Source organism: Sturnira hondurensis, unplaced genomic scaffold, assembly GCF_014824575.4.
Source record: "Sturnira hondurensis isolate 20B ecotype Veracruz unplaced genomic scaffold, ASM1482457v3 Scaffold0003090, whole genome shotgun sequence".
Classification (NCBI taxonomy): Eukaryota; Metazoa; Chordata; class Mammalia; order Chiroptera; family Phyllostomidae; genus Sturnira; species Sturnira hondurensis.
The window spans coordinates 9,524,616-9,542,649 of NW_028075721.1; the positions used below are offsets into that span (position 1 = coordinate 9,524,616).

The 18,034-nt window shown below is 48.4% G+C and overlaps 1 protein-coding gene across 2 annotated transcripts in view; it reads left to right on the forward strand.

Moving 5' to 3' along the window:
- The first annotated feature begins 780 nt into the window (after positions 1-780).
- The window catches only part of AMFR (autocrine motility factor receptor), a 30,645-nt gene continuing 13,391 nt past the window's right edge, over positions 781-18,034 (forward strand). For both annotated transcript variants that reach the window (XM_037041685.1, XM_037041686.1), the window contains exons 1-6: positions 781-1,254; positions 10,180-10,272; positions 13,114-13,278; positions 14,755-14,907; positions 16,930-16,970; positions 17,134-17,266. In XM_037041685.1, the coding sequence (XP_036897580.1) occupies positions 988-1,254; positions 10,180-10,272; positions 13,114-13,278; positions 14,755-14,907; positions 16,930-16,970; positions 17,134-17,266 (852 nt within the window). In that variant the 5' untranslated portion in view covers positions 781-987. The remainder of the gene's footprint in view (positions 1,255-10,179; positions 10,273-13,113; positions 13,279-14,754; positions 14,908-16,929; positions 16,971-17,133; positions 17,267-18,034) is intronic.

The following is an 18,034-nucleotide window of genomic DNA, read 5'->3' on the forward strand; positions in this document are numbered from 1 at the left end:
CTTTGGCTATTACAATAATGCTGCTGTCAACATCAGTGTACGAGTTTTCTGGGGACATACATGTTTTCATCTCTGATGCACCTAGCGGTGGCATTGCCACGTTAAATGGTCACTCTTACACGGAACATTTTTTTCTTTAAGGAACTGAGACTATTGCAAAGTAATGGTGCTATTTTACATCCTATCTGGTGTAGGAGGAAACATTTCTATTTCCTGCTAAATCAGGAAATAGATTCGTTTTAGACTGTGTTCGTTTTAGACTGCTCAAGGCTACCAGTTAACAGCAGAAACTTGACCATTTTTTATTGGCGGCAAATTTAAGACTCCATTAGTCCTCTTTGTTTCTGGGGGGTTAGGTCCTCTATCATTTCCAATGATTCCCATCTGTGCCACCAGAAAGCTGTTAGGCCCACAGGGGTGCTCAGGGGTGACCTGCCTAAGGGCGTGTTAGAGGGAATGAAGCGGCAGGACGACTGGTGGCCCAGGTCCCCGTGTCCTGTGGACGGGCCACGCGACTGGGGCCCGACCGCCCTGGAGCTGAGTGACGCGCGTCGGCTCGGCCCAGGGCGGCTGTCCGTTGGGTCCGCGGCCCGGGGTAGTTGGGCAGTCGGCGGAGGCTAATGCTGGGTGCAGGGACCCAGGGCCCACGGGCCGTGGCCTTTCAGGGCTAGGCGGCAGCACGACCGCGGCGGGGGGGGCGGGGGGGGCGGGGGGGGGCGGCCGGGGACTGAGGCCGCGCCCTCGCGCCCGTCCCGCCCGCATCCCGCTGGAGGCGGCGATCCGCCCCGAGCCCGCCGAGGCTCTTCCGCGCCGGCAGGGGCAGCAGCGGGAGCGGCGCAAGCGGCCAGGAGCGGCCCGGCTCTGCCCGGCGAGGAGGCGGCAGCGGCAGCAGCGACGCCAGAGCCCGTGGGTGCCGTCCTCGAGGCCGCCGCGGGGGCCCGGCCGCAGAGCGGGGAGGCCCGGGGGCCGGAGGCCGCCGCTGCCACCATGCCGCTGCTCTTCCTCGAGCGCTTCCCCTGGCCCAGCCTCCGCACCTACACCGGCCTCAGCGGCCTGGCCTTGCTCGGCGCCGTCATCAGCGCCTACCGCGCCCTCAGCCAGCCCGAGGCCGAGGCCCGGCCCGGGCCCGAAGATCCGGAGCCCATAACGGCCCCGGTGCAGCCAGACCCGACCACGGTCGCCGGGCCGGGCGCCGGAGGGCCCGGGGTCAGCGACGTGGCCCAGTACCTGCTCTCCGACAGCCTGTTCGTGTGGGTGAGCGAGGCTGCCCGGGCGCCGCGGTGGAGCGGGCGGGGCGCCGGGGCCGCGGTGTCACCCATTATCGGGGGGCGGGGGGCGTGGCTGGGGCAAAAGCACCCTCTGCCCGGACCACCGAGTGTGGGTTGGGGTCCAGGGGCGCCCTGCGGAGGGAGACGGTGAGGTTGGGGTGGAGGTTGGCGGGGAGGAGATGGGGGTGTCTTGAGGAGGGGCGCCCCCAAGGCCTAGGGCTGGAGGAAGGGGTCGGGAAGCGGGGGTCACGGCTGGGACCCGGGGGACGGGAGCCGATCGGGGATTAGGTGTTTGGGAGAGTAAGAGGTGGGGGTTGCTGAAGGACCTCGTGGAGGGAACCAGAAGACCCCCAAAGGGCAGGAGTCCCCGCAGGGTAGTGGGCTCGGCGAGCCAGTTACCGGGTCTTCCACTGAATCCTGGAAAGAAGTCTGGAGGCTTTCCGCGTCGGTGGGCCGGGGCGGGCCGCGGAGCGTGGGGCTGCGGCAAGCTGGGTCAGGGAGGAGGGGCCGGGCAGGTCTTGGGCTTTGAGTGTGCGGACTTGGGGGCATTTGGGTGTGTGGACGCTCCTGTTCGGAGAGAGGCAGTCCCCTACAACTTTTTGTTGTTGTTGCCACTTAGTCTGGGATTGCCCTCTTTGGGTCAGACAGGCCTACCTTCCTTTCCTGTTGCTTTTACCTGATGATTCACGATCATTTTCGTTGATGTCTGCAGACAGCCAAACACTGCCAGTCAAGAGGTGGTTCACCCTTTCAACTCGGGATTTCTCCCTTTAGAGATGCACTTTAAGACAGCGTTTCCAAAGGCGTCCGCCAGTGCCCGACAAGCACCCTCTACCAGGCGGAAAGGCTGGTTTCGCTTATTACAATAGATAATTTCAGGCCGGGCAGATCAACAGTTATTTTGGCTAAAGAATTGTTTCCGCCCTGGCCTTGAATGCCTCTTACATAAATCCCTCAGTGATCAGCACACTTGCTCCAGGATTGAAGTCTGTCGCCTGGGTTTACTTACTGTGGCGTCTTGGGTCTTGTCTCCATTTGCAAGTTCCCATTTGGGGTTGAGAACAGGCTGTAAATGACTGAGATTAATATTCCAAGTGTATGGATGATATGCAACTCATTTGTTGTAATTAATCCCACTGTGCTTCATCAGGAAGCAGGGGCATTTGCGAACTCTGTGGGTCCGTGGATTAAGTGTCTGGGTCCTTCTGATGAAGGGATTAGTGGAAGGCAGGCAGTGGGAGGTGGAGTTCCATTCTTCCACTTCTGTGTGGGGCTGACCACCAGGGCCACGCACGTCTCTTAATTTCAGATCTCATTTTCCATTGAGTTAGCAGGTAAACAAAGTTGTGAAGAGTGCTTTTTGCCAAATGTTTCAATTATGGCTTTTGATATATATTTTTAAGTGTAGGCTATAAATAAGGCTTCGACAAGGAGCCACTGTGGTATTTATATAACAAGAGCTAGTATTCTTTAATGATTTTCCACCCCTTGGGAGGTATTTTTTAAATTGTTTTTAAGCAAAACCCATGTTCAAATTTCAAAGTGAACTAGCACACCTCTTCATGAAACAAACAAAGCCTGTTGAAGTTTTTTTCTGTGAAAATTAGTACTTTTAGGAAAGATTTTCTTAGTGTTTTCAATAACAATCTGGCTCTTGCAGGTGTATCATTTCTTCCTGTCTGTTGGTACACTTTTCCTTTCTCAGTTGATCTTACTGTATTTTTTTTTTTTTCACCTTCCCTCTGATTTCGGACTCTCACTGGGCCTGCCGGGTTCAGACCCTCCGCGCGTGCGCCCTGCCAGTTTTCCTCATCGCCGTTGCGGCTTCTGCTTTGGTGGCTGAGCAGTGGTCAGAGTCTCAAAGCGTCCTCCTCGGAGGGAGGTGTAACCTTGACCTTTGGTCAAAGTGTATCCTTTTTGTCTCCTGCCCAAAGACATTCGGATTCCATTTTTAAGAGCTGGGCAAGGCAAAACAAAAACGAATCCTTCTGCAGGTGGGCAGACCCTGCCAGCTATTGTTTGACAACTGAAACCTCTGAAAGGTATCTTTGTGGAACGCACTGTGGATTCGTGTGGGTCTGGTGGCATCGCAGGAGGTTTTCCATGAATAGGCTCAANAAAGTGTATCCTTTTTGTCTCCTGCCCAAAGACATTCGGATTCCATTTTTAAGAGCTGGGCAAGGCAAAACAAAAACGAAACCTTCTGCAGGTGGGCAGACCCTGCCAGCTATTGTTTGACAACTGAAACCTCTGAAAGGTATCTTTGTGGAACGCACTGTGGATTCGTGTGGGTCTGGTGGCATCGCAGGAGGTTTTCCATGAATAGGCTCAACTTCAAACCTTTCTAATGTACTATCTGAGGCACCCTGGAGGGCATAGCTGTGAATATTTTCCCCCCTCCCCTCCAAAGCAATCCAAGGCGACATTTGGTAAGTGGTAAGTGGTAAAGGATGTTTCTCAAAGTGTGGACCTCCAGCGACCTGGTTCGTTTACACTTGGGGGACTTGTGAAGTGCAGTTTCTCAGGCTCTACCTGGGGGTCAGTTTCAGGGAGAAGGATGGAGCCTTGGAATCCTCGTTCTGACTAATGTCCAAGGCGGTCTTAGGTGCGCGGATGGTGGAGAAGCTGATGAAGGAGAGGATGGGGTGTGGGGCTTATGCCCGATTGTGTACACCTAGCCTGCTGTGCTCAGGGGTGTGGGTGTGACTTTGTGCACCGTAGGGTTAAAGCAGGAGTAGAGGGGAGGAGGGGCTGTCTTGATGACATGGCTTTTTCAGGGGCCGGTCTATGGCTGCACTGGGGAAGATGGATTTATGTAGCGTGGAAACAGGCCAGGAGATATAGTGACTTCAAACCTCTTCCCTCGAGGAGGTCACGCCAGGGGGCTCTCTGGGTGTGGACACGGAGACTAGGTTGGAGAGGAGGTGCCAGGGTCCGTACACTAACAAACACTCAGCCTTGGTGTGATCACTTGTTCTCTTGTGTCTTTCTAGAACTTTCTGGAAGTTTCATTCCAGATTAGGTTTCATTTGTTATTCATTTCTAGCCTTATTTGACATTTTTCTCCGATGTCACTTCCATTAAAGTACCTATTGATTCATTCTATCATGGTTTTAAACTGTTTAGATGTTTTGGCTTTTCCACTTCTTTATTCTTACTCATTATTTTTGTTACTTTCTTCTTCTCTTTCTCTCTCTTCCTTTTTTTGTATATACTCACTTCTGAAGTTGTGAGAGGACGTGGTAAAATGGAGAAACAGAAATATGAAACAAGTGTTAAGGTTCTGACTTCATTATATGCAGATCAAATAATTCCAATAGACGTTTCAAGGGAAAAAAATCACCAAAACCAAAAGTGGGTTAAAGTGAGCTGCCCAGTTATTTAGAGCCCGGTGGCCCACGGCAGCCCGTCAGGCCCGGCCTGTTTTTGTCCACTCTGTCAGCTCGTGCTGCTTTCGTGGTTTTAAAGGAGGACTTTGTGAAGGAGCGCGTGGCTCCATGTGGTTACTGACCGATTGCCCACTGGAGGACCAGTTGCTGACTCTGCCTTAAAGAGCCCATCTTCCCCTAATTTTACAACTCCAGAAGTGAAAGTAATGTGCTGGGCTTGAGTCTGTATGATTTCCCCTCCCAGAGGAAATCAGAGAAAAATGTTAGCCCCGTAAATATTGGGGCAGCTGAAGAGGAAGACGAAACTTGTAAATAGGATGTAAGCCTCACAAAGGAAGCCACTTAAAAACGAAGGGAAAGCCTTCAGGCGCAGGGGAAGGAGGCTGCCCTTTGATCGCTGCTAGACTTGTGCCCGGTGCTTTGGGTATGCGCGTCCTGGCGTCATCTTGCCTCCTTCCCCACCTGGAATGCAGGGAAGAGTGCCTCTTTGCATTTTATTGCCATTTTGTCCCTGTCCCTGGGAGCCTGCAGGGGGCCATGCATTGCAGTTGTCCTGAAAGGGAGGAGACAGACAAATGGTGTGTTGGTGTGAAGTAGGAGACTGCTAGCGGTCTTCATCATGTCCCCGCAGTAGTTCCTAGTAGTCCAACCGCATGTCATCCCCAGCTCATAAATAATGCCCGTGGCGGCCTGCATGTTGCAGGATCGGAAATACCTGTAGGGTCACACAGTGGTCACCGTGGCTGAGCTGTTTGTTACCAAGCCTCTTCTCTTTTTCCCCGGAGGCCCGCCTGTCTTGTCATTTAGTTTCTGTTTTCTCAGGTCGAACGTTGGAACCATTCTGGGAGGGGGTTTTCTCTATGGGCCTCAGAGCGAAGGCCTGGGCACCTGACGATGCCGGGATTCCTTGAGTCAGTACAACCTGACCTGTTCCGTTCCGGGCTGCTCGGGGGCTTGTTTGTCCTTCGTGCAGACTAATAAAAATGAACGGCACTTGATGAGGTTTTAAAAAAAAATGTACGCGAATTTTTTTTTTTACAGTGTTATAGATTTGAGAAAGTTTTCTTAAAGAGCAGAAATACCCCATGTTACAACATTAACCCGTGACTTAGGCCACCCCGTTTTGGTTGGTTACTCCTCGGTCTCCTATCCTGCAATGAGAAAAAATAATGTGGAATTTCAGAACTGGTCAGATGAGTGAATAGAATCTAAACTTGAAAAAAATAACAAATAATGCATTTTTAGGGTGCAAAAATTGAAAAGCGCAGAAGTGATACCCAGTGAAAAGTGTGTGTCTCCCTCTACAAGGAGTGGCCATCACGGTCCCCTTGTAATCACTGCCCATGTTAAGTAGGAGGCCAAGGCTGGCCATGCGCTGGATGCCATTCACATCTATGTGTCACACAAATGTGCATGTGTACATAGTCTCTTTGCGCAATGAGTATCATAGTGATCACATTTCCACGCTTGTCTTTGTTAAGGGAACAAGTTATTTTGAAGGTTCCATACAACACTAGTGAATAAGGAGCTGCTGGGTTAATTTTCCTGGTCCCTTTGTGTCCCATTATTGAATTTGTCTCCTCCTTCTGCTTTATTAGCAGAAAAGTGGGCATTTGTTTTCCATTTTTCTGCTATGACGAACACGGCTCCAGTGCACCCTTATACGTACACCCACTTACATTAAAGAGCGGACTCTGCCCACGGGGAAAAGTCAGTTAGCTGGATGGTGCCGAGGAAGTGAGGTAAGTGCCTGTGCTGTGCTCTGCATGGATAAAGGGCTGGTGCAGACCTGGCCTGCTGGGAGTGGCCTCCTTGTGGTCGTCCGAGGTAGGAGGGTTTGTCCTGGTTCTAGGGATCTGAATCTCAGCTGGTGTTGTTTTTCTGGAAGAAGATCACTGGTGACCTAATGGGATCCGATTTGGGATTTGCTTTTAAATGAGGAATGCCAAAATGATGTTTCTTTCCATATTTGTAGTTTTTCAAGCCTTTGTCCATTTTGAACTTGAGAATATATTGTGTCCTCATTGCAATGACACAATATTTGTGCAATTAAGACATTTTTTCTATAAATTGGCATAGAATAAATAAGTTTTATTTTTTATTTTTTTAAAGATTTTATTTATTTATTTTTAGAGGGAAAGGGAAGGAGAGAGGGGGAGAGAAATATCAATGTATGGTTGCTTCTCGTGGGTCCCCTGCTGGGAACTGGCCTGCACCCTAGGCATGTGCCCTGACTGGGAATCGAACTGCGGTTATTTGGTCCACAGGCCTGCACTCAATCCATTGAGCTAAGCCAGCCAGGGGGTAGTTTTTATTTTTTTAAAATATTTTATTTATTTATTTACTTTTAGAGAGAGGGGAGAGGAAGGAGGGAGGGAGAGAAACATCAGTGGGTGGTTGTATCTCACACATGCCCCCTACTGGGGACTTGGCCTACAACCCAGGCATGTACCCTGGACCAGGAATCGAACCTGTAACCCCTTGCTTCATAGGCCTGTGCTCAGTCCACTGTGCTACACCAGTCAGGGCAAGGTTTTTTAAAAAAACACTATATCATAGTCTTAAAATAATTCTTAGTTGCTTTGAGTCTTGTGTAGTATTAGTTTTTCTATAAAGTTTGCAAATATTTCTTTCTTTTTACATAACTTTTCTTTTTAATATCAGTATACCTTTTTAAGCCTTTTTTTCCTCTGTGGTCAACTGATGGTAGTTAGCACCAGTTCAATGCCAAGTCGAGGTGCAGTGAAGAAGGAAACTTTATTCAGTGCAGAGAGCTCAACTGCGATACAGCAGGGCTGGGAGATAGCACAGTGCGGAGTGTTACACAGTGTTACACTCGGTTAAGGAGCGGCCTGACTGCGGGCAGCACAGCTGGGAGGTGGCCCCGGACAAGGTGGCCCTGGACAAGGTGGCCCTGGGGCAGGGCCCTTCTCCGTGTACACAGCTCTGCTCCATCCTGGTCTGCCCCACCTGCTCTGGCTCGCCACTGGGCCTGCTCCACTGTGCTCTGATGAGATGGCTTGAGTGTTCCAGCCCCAGGCAGGGAAGTACAGCTTCCCTCTTTGGTGGAAAGAGAAAATGAGCCCCCGGAGCTGGATGGGAGCTGCCTTTCTGTCCACATGCAAATGGGGACTCCAAATCTTCACAGTTTGATTGGCCCAGAAGGCACTGTCCTGACTGGCACTGTGATTGATTGGTAAAGATGCTGATGGGGATATAGTTTAGCAGCTCGGACTAGAGGGGCAATGCCTCAGCCCTATGGGTTGAAACACAATTCTAGACCTCCTTCGTGAGGGCTGGCCCTCCCGGGCAGGAACGTGGCGCAGGCAGCAGCTTAGCGCAGGCTTCTCCTTGACGTGCCTCTTGGGGCGAGAGGCCCCTGTGCAGAAATGGCTGCTAGGCTCTCCTTCTACATCCGAGCCCCGCTAGCTGCCCGCAGCCCTTCTGAGTAGGGGTCTTTTTTTTTCAGGGCCCACACTTCTTACCCTGGCTACTGTTTAACTCTCTTATTTAGATGAAAGTAGAACTGGTTACATGTGGGTGATAGGATTTATGAGGGCCTTTTGTTTGGGGCTTTTTTTTTTTGTAAATCAAAGATACAAAATTTTTACAAAAAAGCTTTGTAAAAACCTTTTTTTCAAAAACCTAAGTTTTGAATCCAGAAAAACTTAAAAAGTTTAACTGAGAAATAGCCATTCATATTTTAGTTTTTGTTTTGTAGTCCAAGATGTTCGGGAATGCTGTTTTGGATAGAAAAGTTATTAAGCAATCCTAAATTTGATGTCTTTCCCTTCTTTGCATCCAGCCTGCTTGTTCTGCTGGATGTTTGCTAAGTTCTGTGTCTGGTGATCTGATAGCTCTCCGAGTGCAGGTGCTAAATGTGTTGCATTTATTATTTCATATGCCTATGTGCAAAAACAGGAAGAATTCTTTCTTAGTTAAACTGGGGTGTATTTGGCTGATTTTCAAAACCCTGTTCAGCCCAGGGAGTGGGGGGAGGGATGTGCCCCGAGGGGCTAGGGTTGTGGTTTTGTCTTAGGGCTGATTTTCTTAATTAACAGGATGAGGTTTCCATTGACGGGGTTAGAAGCACAGGAGATGAGCCTTTTTAAGGTCAGCTCCTTAAAGATGAGGATTCTAAGCCGTTTGTTGGATGTGTGGTGTGGGGCTGTTCCCCTGGGAGCCCTAAGTTAGGGATCTAGGGTGCTTCAGATAACTAATTTGGGATTTTTCCCCTGGTTATTTGGATATAATTATCAAACAGTTTCTTTCTTCAGCAGAACTATTTTTGTTTCGGTTCTTTAAAAATATGTCACACACTTCCTTGCCCCATTAGGCAGGCAGACCAGTGGTAAACATGATTTAATCTCGTTTTAATGAATCGGGGCTGTGTGTCAAGGGCGGGTGGTGTGACATACGAAGGGAAGCCTGAAGAGATCTCAGTTCACTTCCTTATATTCCTCTCTTCTTTCACCTCCTTTTTAAAATTCTTTTTAAAAGAAACTTACTTGCTTCTTTTCGAAGTAGAGGGGAAAATGCCCTGGGAAGAGGACTATGACCGACTTCAAGTAAGCTTGGTGAATCAAAGAGGGAAACAGCCTTGACATTGAGTTGGCGTTTGTTTTCATTTGCTGCGAGTCCTCACTCCTGCCTTGGTCAAGGTCCTTCGGCCTTTTCGCACTGCGCAGTGTTGTACAAGTCATTTGAGCATCGGTAATGGGTTGCGCCGCACACTAGCCTCGTGGTCGGGGCCGCCCACTCTTTCCCTTGGAGCATTAGATTTGTTTTGGTGGGGGCTGTCAGTCTCTAATTACGGTAAAAAGCAGCCAGGCAGCCCCGCTCCGGTTGAAGGAGGCCTTGGTTCCCGCATGGCTGTCTCATGGTTGCCTTTCTATTCTGAGCCCCTTGGGCCAGTTTTCTTCTTCCTTCTTTCTTCTTTCCGGTTTCTCCTCTGATGTCCCAGAAACTTTCCTTCAAGGCCGACACCAAGCAGAGAGTACCTTTTGGCTGGCTGATTGTCCCATAACAATGTATTGTAAACTACACATAGATATTTTGTCTCAGTTCTTCCTGTTCTTGGTTTGACAGGGCAGGATGTTTGCGTGCTAGATTTTACTGTTCATGACAACAACACGACTTCATTTTCTAGAAAACTTTTCTTTGAGATGATCAAAATCCTAGTGTAGGAAATGCTATACCTAGGAGATAGCTACAGTATATAAGGTGCATGCATTTTTACATACAGTGCAAGGTTTATATGCAGTTTGGTAAGAGTGGGGGAACGCGGCCGGCTAGGGGGTCCGTATGGACACCTCTCTCCCCCTCACCTTGTCCCTCCCCACACCGCCTCGTGAAAGTGTGCGCTTAGGAAAGGTGGCGCTTGAATATTCCCTTTCCCGTGCTGGCCGAGAACTGGAACGCCTCTGTCATTGGAAGTGATGGCTGAAGGCCTCATACCAAGTCGTGGGGCCGCTCTCATTTCCGACGCGAGGGCCTAAACTCTCTCTCCGGTCTGTGTGCAGGTCCTCGTCAACACCGCCTGCTGCGTCCTGATGCTGGTGGCCAAGCTGATCCAGTGTGTGGTGTTCGGCCCTCTGCGCGTGAGCGAGAGGCAGGTGAGTCCAGACCGCAGGGTCGGGGTCTCGATGTCAGGGTTTACTTTTTTAACTTCACAGTTGATGTCATTTCAGATTTTCAGAAAAGTTGAGTGACTACCATGCCTTCGTGGTTAACTGATTCATGGTTAACATTTTATCTCATTTAACATTTGCCTGTTGTTTTATGTGAACTTATTTCTTCTGATCTGTTTGAGAGTAACTTGTGGACATCACAGCCCTTTACCTCCAAATACTTCAGTATGTGTTTCTTATTTTTTTTCAAAGATTTTTTTCAGTACTTATTTCCTAAGAGCAAGGACATTTTCTTGCAATACCACAGCACAAAGGTCAAAATCAGGAAATTCGCCATCGACACAATGTCTCATGTTATCCACAGTCCGTATTCAAGGTATTCAAATTGCCCCAATATTGCCCCTTACAGCTGTTTTCCCTGTGACTCATAGGAACATAGTTTTTAAAGAAGCACAGATTTCAGTTTGAATGATCTGAACTATCACTATTTAGAATATGGATTCTATTCCAAAGGAATTCACTGAGAGATTTTAATTTTTCCCCTTTGGAGAAGTAAATTAGGATTATTCTTCAAGCAGGAAGCTAGGTCATTTCTTCTGTTTTTAGGTGAGATAGTCTGATTGAACGGTGTTCTCAGGAGGCATAGGTGAGCGGGACGTACTTTCAGTAAAGAATTGTGTTACCAGATCCCGTGCAGATTGGCCGTTCCCCAAAGATTTTAGTGGATAGAGTATAGGATGGTGCATGTTAAAATAAGAGTTTAAAATATGACTTTAAGACAACAACTTATAAACAAAACTGTATTTCACTTTCTCTTAGCTCAGTGCTAAGACGTAGGACCCTACTCCATCAAAAGCGTAGCGGTGGCTTCACCCTCGCTTGCCCTTTCAGCCCGACTCGCTGTCAGGTCAGCTGCGGCCCCAGTTCAGAGCTGTGGGCAGTTGCTGTGGTGTCGGGGCTCTGGGCTGCCGCTCGCAGCAGAACTGTTTTCCCTGCGGCGTTTCACCAGCACCATCGCCTTCTCCAAAACAGTCACTCCAGAGATACCCCAATGGGGTCAGTCGGATGTAGGGGCTTCTTTCTTCGTCAAGAAGAACTTTTGACTTGCGGGCCAGAACTTGGTGGGGCTGGGCAAACGATCTAATTACTGGTGGATTGCGCTGGCCCTGGTGGGCCTGCGGTCTTCTTTTTCTAAAATGTGAAGTATCAGTTGGAAATTTACAGAAAACGGCCTCAGAGTGTTCCAGAGATTTTTATGAGACCTGGAGGGAATCCTAAGGGCACATTTGTTGCTCAGCGCTGCGTTCGGCTGCTTCAGTGTGGGGAGCGTTTCTCATGCTGTTCGCGGGTGACTTTTGGGCTAATGCTGTCATCTGGTGGCACCTATTGTGCACCGTTCTGAATTGGGACTCGGTGGCACTGACGTGGGTTTGCTCTGTGAGTGCTCGAGGCAAAGACGTTGATGACCTGAAGCGGGGCAAATATTAAATAAACTGTGAAGTGAGGTCCGAACTAGGCATTTTTTTAAAGCATTGAATGCCTTTAGGACATGTGCCCATGTGTGGTCCGCATGTTGACGTTTTTAGTTCCCCCAATGACTCCGTGAGTTGTAAGCTGCTGTTGAAAGACCCACTTTATTTTTTAAAAATATTTATTTATTTATCTTTAGAGGGGAAGGGAAGGAGAGAAGAAGAGAAACATCAATGTATGGTTGCTTCTCGTGCATCCCCTCCTGGGAACTGGCCCCTGCTGGGAACTGGCCTGCAACCCAGGCATGTGCCCTGACTGGGAATCGAACCGTGATCGTCTGGTTTGCAGGCATGCGCTCAATCCACTGAGCTACACCAGCCAGGGCTGAAAGACCCACTTTATAGGTGGGGACTCCGAGCTCGGGGACATAATAAAGTCACACAGCAAATTAGAAGTCACGTTTTTGTCCCACCACGGCCACAGATGGCTTGAGTGTGTTGGCTAGACACCCCTCATCGGGCTTTTCCAGTACAGCAGAGCCTTCAGAACTGGAAGCCCTCAGTGCAGGGAAGGGCGGGGAAGCAGAGAGACGCTGGTCATGGCGGTGGACACCGACACCACTTCTTTGGAAGGGGGTGGACGCCCTGGTGATGCTGGGGAAGCGGAAACTCATACATAGATACGGGCACGGTGATGTTTTCCAAATGGTGAAAAATTAAACACAGTTTCGGGGTCCATCCGTAACCACTAAAATGATACATTCAGAGAATGTTCACGGACCTTGGTGAGGGGCTTACAGTGTGGTAAGTGCAGGAAAGCAGTGCGAGGAAAGCGTTGTGCACACAGGAAGAAGATAAGAAAACTGCACAGAAATGTTAGGGTGTCATTTTTGTTGTATGTGTTTTTGTACTTCCATTGATTATGGGCTGCCCGATGAGTGTATATTATTTTTTAATCTGGAGGGTGTTTTAAAAAGTCTAATCTTTTCTATTTGTTTTAAAATCCATAGAGCAGACGTAAAAACGGTACTTGTAGCCCTCACCGTTCTTTTCCATTTTGTGTTGGGAGTTATGTGTATTATTTAATTCAGAAGGTGCTAGACGACTATCAGCTCCTTTTTGAAAGCTAACGTCCCTTTAGTGTCTTAGGATGACACCCCACAGCCTGCAGACCCCTTTCTGGGTGTCTTACCTCTGTTCTTCCGAGGGCTCAGTTTTTCCTTTGCTTGTCTTTTCTTGGGGACGCGTGTTGGAGCTGAGTACCGAACGTGTTCTCCACAGAACGCAGCTCTTGTTACATTGCCTTAAACGGGTTAGGTGTGGTGGTACTGACCTTCGTCCACGTTTCTCTTTTTAGCACCTCAAAGACAAGTTTTGGAATTTTATTTTCTACAAGTTCATTTTCATTTTCGGCGTGCTGAACGTGCAGACCGTGGAAGAGGTGGTCATGTGGTGCCTCTGGTTCGCGGGGCTGGTGTTCCTGCACCTGATGGTTCAGCTCTGCAAGGACCGATTCGAATACGTGAGTGTTAGCCCAGCTCTTTGCTTGCGGGGTCACGCATTGGCCAGGTCTCCGTTCTGTGGTGTGAAGGGGCCGCCACACACGTGTCGAGGGAGCTCCAGAGGGGAAGCCTCCTGCATCGGGTCCCCGCTGCCCGTGGGGAGGCACTTTCTGTGGTGTCCTGGGGAGGTCTCCTCCCACCCGACCTCCCGTTCTGTTGCAGCCCACGGGGTCCGTCCATCTGCACACACTGTTTTGAACACAGCATAAGAAACCTTACTATATAAACGGAATAAAAGCTGGTCTCTTCCAGATATTTTTTCTTGGAATCTCCCTCCACTTACCCCCTCTTCTTTTTTTAAAAAATATTTTATTTATTTATCTTTAGAGGGGAAGGGAAGGAGAGAGGGAGAGAAGTATCAATGTATGGTTGCCTCTCGTGAGTCCCCTGCTGGGAACTGGCCTGCAACCCAGGCATGTGCCCTGATTGGAAATCGAACTGCGATCCTTTGGTTCGCAGGCCCGCACTCACTCCACTGAGCTATGCCAGCCAGGGCAACTTCCCCCTCCTTCTTGCTCTGTTTTTTGGAGCTCTTCTTTCTGATCAGTTTGCACTGTTTCCACCCCGGGCAAGGACTGAATTAGCTCTCTGGTTTCCTTGGTCCCAGGAGAAGGGAATCCTTTTCTGTCTGGGCACAAAACCTGCCTCTAGGCTTCAGATCAGAGCTGTGTGGGTGCACCCTCACTCCCGAGTGCCCCCGAACTCATTCCATGGAACCTGGGTAACCCCGCGGTTCTGCCCTGCAGTTTCACCCCCTCCACGGCCGAGTCCGTCCCTTCTTTACCCATTCGTCATGGGCCAGGGGCTCTTGACCTCTGTGCGAGTTCATTTCAGCCTCAGAGTCTTTATAGCGTCTTTAGAGAGTCTTTATAGTTAGACACCTTCCTGCTCAGGAGCCATAGCTCCAGGCCTTCTTTTCCAAGCCGTTGCCTCTCCTTGTGTACAGTTAAGGTAGCATTATAACAGTGGCAGGTCTGCGCCTGGGTTACATCTCAGTTGTCCGAGCCCTAACAGACTAGGAACAGGACCAAGTGGATTTGGGGGAGGGGGCCTAGAGCAAGATTGGGAAGGAGCCAGCAGGACGAGGCACTGTCCCCAGTCCCGTTCAAGTTTAGAGGAATTATACAGCTCTGGAAAATTGCTTCTGGAGGCTTATAATCCCATTGGTAGGAGGATCCTTGAGAATTTAAGATGAAAACATAATGTGTATTGTTGTAGTCAGTAGATTAAATGCTGAAGATCTCTATGTCAGCTCATACTCATGTTTAGGCTGGGTGGGGAATTTTGGCCATCTGGTAACGGGATGCTTCTCTGTGCTTTGCATTTGGTAAGCAGACCCCTGAGCAAAGCCACCAAGGTTACCCTTGGGTTTCGCATTGAAGTTTACCACTGCTGGGATGAAGGCTGAGCTTCCCTCCCCGTTTCGTGCTTTGCAGCTCTCTTTCTCTCCCACCACCCCGATGAGCAGCCACTGTCGAGTCCTGTCCCTGCTGGTCGCGATGCTGCTGTCCTGCTGTGGCCTGGCGGTGGCCCGGTGCGTCACGGGCTACTCCCACGGGATGCACACGCTGGCCTTCATGGCGGCGGAGGTAAGCGGTGCCACGGGCTTTTGCTCTGGGTTCATTTCTGAGTCTTTTCAAGGACGCAAGAGGGGTGTTGACAGGCTGTTTCCTCTCATGAAGTGGCTGGCGGGTGTTTGGCCTTTCATTTTAACAAGCACTTTCTGAGTTCTGTTTCGTGTTGGGTCCTGGTACTGAAGGCCCCCGTGCATGTGACGTCCTGTCGTCCTTGCTATATAGCCCGATGAAAAGTGGTTATTGTTGCCATCGTTTAGGAAGTGCTGCTAAATACTAGGAATCATGCTAAATGCCTGTGTCGACCCACTTTTACACGTATTTACTCGTTTTATTACTCCCGTGTGTGAACGGGGGGCGGGGAACAGACACAGGAGGGTGAAGTGAGCGGCTCGGGGTGCCAGACCGGCCTGTGGCGCAGCCTGCGCCCAGCGGCTCCCAGGGTGGATGGTGTCCCGTAGGCGCCTCGCAGGGGTGGTGTTGGCACCAAGCAGTGCTCCGTGGTGGCGGCTTTCAGATGGGGCTTGAGTTAGGGTCTCAGAGGATAACAGAGTATGTAAACCTTACTCGTTATTTTCAAAGAATAATTTGATACTCATGTATGTTTTAGAATTTACTTTTTAAACCTTTCTGAAAATACCAATTTCTATTCAGTAGAAGTCAAAATTTTCTGTGTTCTTATATTCAGCGACTTTGCTGTTTCACTCAGGCCAAAGACAGAATACATTTATTTTGCCCGTATGTGGTATTATTAGTGAAAAAAATATATCAGTTCCATATATTAGTAAATATATTAAAGCTGATTAGCTAATATCAACTAAGTTTGAACTAACTGGGAACTTGTTAGAAGAGGGTTAAACTTTATTTTGATTAATAGCATTCATTTCAGAGTATAATATAGTACCATAAGTAAAATTAGAAAAGGAATATTTAAGTATGTGATAAAAACATTTCCAACTTTTGTTGAATACTTTCTGTATGTGAAAAGTATACAACTGTATTTCCTCTTAAAAAACATCTGTCTAAAACTTTATTTACATTGACTAGTGTTGATTAGTTTATTTTGGATATGTTTTATTATAAAACCATCATTTGAATAATACCATGTTTTTCTTTTTCGGTAATCTAATTTTTAATATTAGGCCAAACTTTGAGCAAGGTATACCTAAAAATAGATATTTAAATTAGGATCATACTATATAGTATATATTTTTATTTTAGTTTGTTACTGCTTATTCTCTTAAGATAGTTTATCATGTCATAGATTTGCTATTTTGAGCTAAATTATATTTTTATATGTGTGGTGTTTCTCTTCTATGTGTAGTAGAATATTTTCCATTTATAACTGAAAGTTTCCTAATCTCAAACATAAATAATTTAGCAGTTCTGTTCTGGTAAGTTAGGAGGAAAATGTTCTTGATATTAATTTCGATGATACAAAATGCCATGAGGGGTTTATTTTGTTTTTTATTTCCTTCACTCTCTTCTCTTCCGTGTGGGCCAAGGGCACGCACACAGCGTTGTGTGGGGGTCAGCCCCCATCTGGGTCAGTGGAGTCCGCACTCTGCCACACGCAGTATCACGAATACTGTCCTCGGTAGTCAGTGGTGGTCCCCTAATGCTGCGTGAAGGAGAAGTGGTCGCCACATGACTGGGAGGACTCTCCAGACAGTAGAAGGTGGCCTCAGGAGAGGGACAGGTGTGCATAATTGTCACCTGTCAGTAGAAAGGGTGACACACATCCTTTGTTAGCACACATCCTCTCTATCTATACAAAAGATTTTTTTCCTCATGATGAGAACTTTTAGGGGCTATTATCTTTGAGCAGTGTCAACTGTTGTCATCACGGTGGACACTGTGTCCCCTGTGCGCTTATGTAACTTATACCTGGAAGTTGGTTCCTTCTGACCACCGTCATCCAATCCCCCTGTTGGACAGGCTGCTCTTAATTTGAACAGAGACATGTTTGACTTTATGCAAAGTCAGTTTGGCCTGAGGAGTCCTAAATTTTACTAAAATAGATCATCTGTTTTACAGTCTCTTCTCGTCACCGTGAGGACTGCTCATGTGATTTTACGGTGAGTAGCTATCAGGAGGGAGGGGACTGCGGTCTGTTTTTACAGTCGAGTTTAAGATGTAACGAGTGTAAGGTACATAAACGTGTGACTACTCTATACTGTGCTTAAACCAAATTCAACTGTAACAAAAACCACGAAGGCGATTTTTCTGGATTCGCTGCAGATACGTCATCCACCTTTGGGACCTCAGTCACGAAGGCACGTGGGAAGGGAAGGGGACGTGCGTCTACTACACGGACTTCGTCATGGAGCTCACGCTCCTGTCCCTGGACCTCGTGCACCACGTCCACATGCTGGTGAGCCTCCCCCGGGGGGGCTGGCAGCTGAGAGGCAGGACCCCAGGTAGTGCACTGCCAGGTAGAACGTCGGGGGAGGAACCACCTTGAGACCACACAGACGAACACAGCTGTGCCCACGCCTCTTCTTGCCACTGGGTACCAAGCGGCGTCCTGGAGCCAATTCGGCTCAGGATTTTGCCGAAGCTCCTGGGAGACCTAGTTAATCTGCTGGCTAAGTCGATAGCTGATTCCTTTGGCATAAAGGGAAGGGGATTCCTCTTCCCGTAGTTTCTGTGGCTTCTGTTACTTAGCGGTTATGTTACAGATGGTGAAGGGAATTCTGGCCGAGTAAGCTACTTCATGGGTTCCTAAGTTTTCCGACTTTGTAGTTAAAAACAATGCCCTTATTCTTAACTCCTCCCACTTCATTGTTTACATTTTACCCTGGTGTGCAAGAGATTGCACCATTGAGCACCACCTTCATTGGTGAGCACTCCGTGATCTCATAATGGTGAGAATCAGCATCCTTGGTGGGCACCTTATTTAAATTATAAGCCTACCAGAGTAGTGTTTAAGAGTTGGTTTAGGCACAGCACATTTCTAAAGACCTTTGAAAGCAACTTTGAAAACATACTTTAAAAAAACCATGAATAGCTTTTTTGGCTAATGTACTATGAACATTTTCCTATGCTAGTAACTGTTCTTCTAAACTCTCTTAACACCATTGAGATAAAATGTCTGTCATATAGACGTGTGATGATCTAATTCACCAACCCCGACAGTGGG